The sequence below is a fragment of the Pygoscelis adeliae genome, unplaced genomic scaffold, assembly GCF_000699105.1.
Source record: "Pygoscelis adeliae isolate BGI_AS28 unplaced genomic scaffold, ASM69910v1 Scaffold339, whole genome shotgun sequence".
Taxonomy (NCBI): Eukaryota; Metazoa; Chordata; class Aves; order Sphenisciformes; family Spheniscidae; genus Pygoscelis; species Pygoscelis adeliae.
Window position 1 is genome coordinate 94398 of NW_008825544.1, and position 5838 is coordinate 100235.

The window sequence follows — 5838 nt, forward strand, 5'->3', positions numbered from 1 at the left end:
GCCGCGCTGGTTTTCTCCACCGCTGCTCCAGTTGCTGAGCCAGCGGGGCCGGAGGGACCCAGGGTCCACAGGCATCGCTGCAGGCCTGCAAAAGCCGCGTGCCGCACGCTGGCACCAGCGCCCTGCCGCGCCCACTCTCCCCAGGCCCTGCTCCGTGCCGACTCCCGTGGCTGCACCATCCCCGGTGTGGCGCGCGCCGGTTCGCTCCGCCGAACGGGCAACTGGCGCTGGGCCCCACGTCGCCTGCGTGTCAGGAGCCTGCAAGCCGCTGCCCAGGAGCAGGAGCTAAACCAGCAGGAACCAGGGGAACGGGAACCTCTGCCACCGTCCCCCGGCTCTGCCCGGCACGCTGCCGGAGTGGTGGTGGGAGAGCCCAGGGAAGGACTCAGCTGCCTTTGGAAGGCTCCAGCCCCTCAGACAGAGCCCCGGAGCCCAGGGCAGGGAGGACGGCGGAGCCAAGCTGCAGCTCTGCATCACGGGATGCTGCGGTCCAGCAGCAACCACCCCCAGGCCACGCGGCGCGGAGCTACGTGAGGGACGGCAGGCTCGGTGTGAGCACCCAGCGCAGGTCCGCAAAACCTTGCACAACGGAGGTTTATTTGGAACGTACAGTTTCCCAATAAATTATGTAAATTAAAAATTTTAAAGAGTAAAAAAAAAAAAAAAAAAAACACATTCTTTCTCCTGCACTTTTCAGAAAGGTACCTCTGACAATGCAGTTAATGTAATACAGGGCCGCGATGAAAGCGTACCGCTGCCTTGCTGGAGACTTGAGGTAGGCCATAAATAGCCTGTACCGGGGCGTTGTCGCCAAAGAGGTGTTTGATAGCTTGGGGGTTGTTCATCACTCAGCCACTTCTGAAGGCTGTCACAACCTCATTTCAGGGTACTTGCATGGCTCGGTTTTGGAGTGATGTGGCTCCCTGAATCTGCTGTGGCATTGTTGGTCTGTGAAGGGTTTCCTTTAGATTTTGACAGTTATCAGCAGTTAACGTTTATTTTGTATCAATCGGAGGTGGCTTAGTCTTCAAGTTTAATAGTGACGATGATCTGACCACAAAGAACAGGATCTTTTCCCCAAACCGAAACTTAACACAGGTTTGGTTTTTTTTAGCCTTTTTTGCATTTACTTTACTTTTACCTAAAAACACTTCAGAAAGTCCACCCCGGTCACCCAAGCCCAGTCCTACCCCCGCGGCTCTGCAAGCAGGGCTAGGAGGGACAGGAGCTGCGTCCTGCTCTGTGCCATGCACAGGGACAGCCCCGAAGAAGCCGAGTGCAGCTCACCGCCCTACCTGACCTGGGCCCCTCCCAGCCCCCCACCAACCCCCGCGTCCCAGAACGAAGCTCGGGCACAGGGGAAGGGAGAGAGGAGGGCAAGGCCCAGGTGACAGCAGGCAGAAGGCTGGGAGTGCAGAGAGAGACCCGTGCGCCGGAGCCTTACACTCCAGGAGGGAGGGGAGAGGGTAACACCCAGCCGAAGGGAAGAGGCCAAATGTCCAGATAACCCTCCTGGGACAGCCACAGTCCAGCTTTCATAGCACAGTGATGGGGCATCAGGGTTGGCTTGGTCTGCTGCGTGGCAGAGGGTGACACACGCCCAACACCAGTCTGGGGCAGAGCGCGTGGCTCTCACCAGTACAGTCAGTACACAGCAGCACGCGTGCCTCGCGCCCGCAGGGACACAGCATGGAGGCTGAGCACCAGCCAGCTGTGCCACGGCCCTCCAAGAGCACCGGCAGTCTCCACCCTTCCCCACAACGGCTCCAGGGAGATGGGGGTGAAAAGGAGAGAGAAGCGTGATTGGGGGAACTGGTGGCACTGCCATGGGATGATGAGGCCGCTGGCACCGTGCTCGGGTATCAACAGATCCACCCAGCTCCCAGGGAGAAAGCAGGAGGCTCCTGTCGTGGATGGCAGTGCAATGAGTGTGCAGGTCCTCTGCAGCGTAGGGTACAGCGGCGGGAAGGAGAGGGGAACACATTCCTTCCAACTGTAAACACGGCACTTGGAGTAGCTTAGAGCCTTTTACCCTTCTGGAGCTGTCAGAGGCCCGGCCTCAGCGCAAGGCTGGGGGCACGGGCCTCAGCTTTGGCACACGGGCAGGAGTCACTCCTCATCCCCGGCAAGCAGGAAGCTGTAGAGGAAGTTGATGGCACGCTGGCGGTCCTGCTGAGTCTGCTTTGCCATCAGATTGGGTGGAGGGCGCAGGAGGAGGCTGGAGAACAGGGCGGCTGCAGAAGTAGGCAAAATTAGTTATTGGTCAGGAATGGAGACCTTGAAATGCGCCAGGAAGGGGTTATGTTTCAGTGAGGGCTGCAGGAGCGGAGCAGAGAAACGACACACTTACCGATCATGGCGACAGTGACGTTGTTGTCTTCTGAGTATTTGAGCAGCTCTCGGAGGAACAACATTAGGTACCGAAACACGCTGCGATGGCAACGAGGCAGCTGAAAAATCACCTGCAAAGAAAACAGAGACAGGAAGCTCTCCCAGCTCACATCGCTGCAGCCTGGGCACGCTGTGGCACTCTGGACTCCCGACAGGCAGCCTTCCCCCTTCTGCTGCCTTGAGGCCGCTGCGTGACCACTAGCGTGAGCCACAGGCCCAGAAAGAAAGCAACAAGCCACCAGCTGTAGCCTAGTGCTGATGGCACTCACGGGCTTTGGCTCCTGGTAACACTGCCTCTAGGATAACTGCATCATCAGGCAAAGCCTACCACTGCCCGGGGGCTGCTTCCCGCTCGTTCCCAGTTGGATCCCAGCTCTCACCCCCCTGGCTGCACAGCAGCAGCATGAGGACCAGGACAAGAGGTTTCCTGATGTTAGTACTGAAAACATACCCCAACACTTCTTCCTCTGCCCAAGGACATGCTTGGCCTTGCTTGCTGCCCCACCAGCTAATTTTAAGAGCCACTCACTCACAGTCCTTAAAGGAAGCACAGGAACTGCAGCTCTGAGCAGGTGCTTTAAGCCCTCGAGACCAGTGGAGGCTCTTCCACTCCCCAGGGCTACTATTCCCCATGAGCTCAGGGTGACAGAGGGCACACTCGGGGTCTCTTTGGAAGCCACCAGGACTGCCGGAAAACACTGCAGTGCCGACCTTGGGGCAGGAAAGCGCTGCCAGAGCACCCCGGTCATCCTGCCCGCTGCAAAGAACCTCCGAGTGCCTGCTCCCAAAGCCCCTCGCCAGCTCACGGGAAGGGAGCGGGACCCAGCAAGCCCCAGGACCAAGGCAGAGCTCACAGCAGCAGGGAGAGCTGCCCTGAGCCTGCAGCAAGCAGACGGAGACAGAGGCAGCACCGCACCTGTCGGCACAGCCGGCTGTTGTGCGACCAGTCGAGGCACCGCTGATACAGCTCGTAGCAGATCACTGGCTCTGGCAGAGCCTCCAGGAAGATGAGGAGTGCTTCAGCCACAGAGTGGTTACTGCCCGCTGGACCGGTGGGAATCAAGGGGCACGCTGAGCAGATGGACCACCTCCCTCCCCAGCCTGCACCCTGCCTCCCCTCCTTCCCACTTGCTCAGTCTCTGCTTCCTCCTTGCTGCTCTTGCAAGTCCTCTGCCTGCCTAACCACTCCCTGACACCAAAGCCCTCCTCCTCTTCCTCTGTTCTCCCCCATCCATGGAAAACGCTGTTCCATCTACCCTGCACTGCATTTGCCCACCCTCTAGCCCCACAGAAGTCCTCTGCTCCATTAGCCCCTTCTCCAGATCATGCTCCCCAGTGTCCACCCTCATCAGCTCTTGCGCTTGGCACAGCCCTGCAGAAGCTTCCAGAGCTCTGGCCCTGTGGCTGCTTTAGCCAGCATACGTTCAGCGTCAAGAGAGGTTATCTTTGGGGGGACAGAGGGGAGCCAACCCCCCAGTAGGGACCCTGCCAGCTAAAGGTCGCAGACAAGCTCTCCTGGGAGTGAGCTCTCCCAGCAGAGCTGAGATCCAGCAGGCTCCTGGGAAAATCAGGCATAGCAAGGATACGGATTGTCTCAGGGATATTCGTGTCCAGGCAGTCGATGATCTGCTCTAACTCTTCTTGCATGCCTGGAGTCTGGAACAGGTCCTCCTGCCAAAAACAGCACAGGGATGGACAAAGTCACCTTCCTCACAAAGGCCGAGGCACATAGCGACAGCTGGGTGAAAGCTGGTACCCCCAGCCAGTGCCTCAAGCACAGGGGAAAGCCCTGCCCTATAAATACCAAACTGGAGTTAATCTCCAGCTGCTACCGATGAATCAGGTCATCAAGCTCTCCAGAGTTTCCCAGCACGGCAGAGGCCCTCTCCCTCACCTGGTGGCAGGCATGCTTGAACAAGTGGTCCACCAAGAGCCAGATCTCCTTCGGCACCTGCAGTGGCATCCCACTTGCCTCCTCGCCGTCCAGGGAGCCCAATGGCAGAACAGATTTCTCCTGGTGGCAAAGAGCACACAAGGTTTCAGGGAAACCTCAGTCCCTCTGGAATGGCCTTGGTAAAGAAAGCCTGCAGTAGGGGGAGAAGCAGGACCCAGGACTCTCATCTGGCCCTTACTTGCTTTTACAGCACAGAGCCATCGCTCTGTAGGTCCCAGCTCCACGCCCTCCCACCGCCCCACAGAACAGCCTGCCCTGGTCCACCGTGAAACTGCAGAAGACGGTCTCAGCCACGCCTCAGAGGAGCTCCCCCCAGCCACACCAGCTCCCACAGGATGGGTCTCTCGCTGGCCGAGATGGCCTGTCCAAATCACAACTCCCACCCCGCACCCTGCAGCCAACTCTCTGGAGGACTGGAGCCTAAACACGTCTTTCTGCTGCATTAGCTTCCACGTTTTAGGTTAAATCCAGTCACCGTGCCCCGCTCACCCAGCTGATCTCCTCTGGATGCAGAGTCAAGAACGTGCCTTTCCTGACTCCTGGGTGCTCTGACCGTGTCTGCCCTCCGGGCTCTAAACCGGTCCAGCTTCCTAAAGTTTCTTCCCTGATTTTCCTAAGGAGAGGTCTCTGCTGAACACAGACTACCCTGACACCATTGTCACGTTTTCCCGCTTAGTCATGCAAAGCAGCTGACGAGCTCAACTGCTCAGAAATCTCCATCACAGCAATCTTTAACGGGATCAATGTTTTTTGCTTGATTCTACTCGCACTTTATGATCACTCATGTTCCCGTGTGATCCTGAGGAGGAAGCCATGCACAGCTCTCCTGAAGCACATTCAGCAGAAGCACCCCGAGGAGCCCGGCACAAGCAGGAACGCAAGCCCAGGACACCAGCGGAGAGGAGCGCCACAACCCAAACGCAAAGCGCTTCACTTCAGCTGCCAGATTACGTGACAACTGTGATCGCTGTCCCTCTGCAGCACACACAATCACTCACAGCCAGCTGGGGCTGGGTTCGGCTTCCCCCGGTGCACCCACAGACACCTCAAGTTGGCACGAGCCCCACCAGCCCAGGCAATAGCCACGCTCACCACACAGCACAGTATAGCTTTGCTTTGCCCCGCACACCACGATTTTTTACCCAGCTAGCAGATGCTGGGTCATGGCTACACGTCTGCCTCGTTCATCCAAGCACACAGGGAAGGTTCGGAAGCAGCATGTTAGGCAAGCGCATTACAACTTTTCTCTAAGAGGGAAAAGGTGAGAGCTGTGGACCCTCTTCGAGAGCTAAGGGCTCTTCAACAGAAAGTCCCCACGCCAGGGCATCGCAGCACTGGAGCCGAGTGCCGGGGCAGCACTCGACTCTGCCAGGCTGCCCCTGGCATGACTTGGAGAGCTGCGGAGACCCCCACGGCAGAAGACCCCAGCTGCTTAGAGCAGAGGAGGAGGAGAAGGCTCCGGGCTCCTCAGGGCAGAGGAGGAGGAGGCGGCG

At 58.3% G+C, this 5838-nt stretch overlaps 1 protein-coding gene across 1 annotated transcript in view; it reads right to left on the minus strand.

The window, feature by feature from the left end:
- Nucleotides 1-1378: 1378 nt before the first annotated feature.
- OCRL (oculocerebrorenal syndrome of Lowe) overlaps nt 1379-5838 on the minus strand; it is a 22521-nt gene continuing 18061 nt past the window's right edge. The window contains exons 19-23 of the mRNA XM_009332000.1: nt 4286-4405; nt 3978-4062; nt 3308-3435; nt 2351-2462; nt 1379-2234 (exon numbers count right to left, since the gene is read on the minus strand). Coding sequence (XP_009330275.1) covers nt 2110-2234; nt 2351-2462; nt 3308-3435; nt 3978-4062; nt 4286-4405 — 570 coding nt within the window. The 3' untranslated portion in view covers nt 1379-2109. The remainder of the gene's footprint in view (nt 2235-2350; nt 2463-3307; nt 3436-3977; nt 4063-4285; nt 4406-5838) is intronic.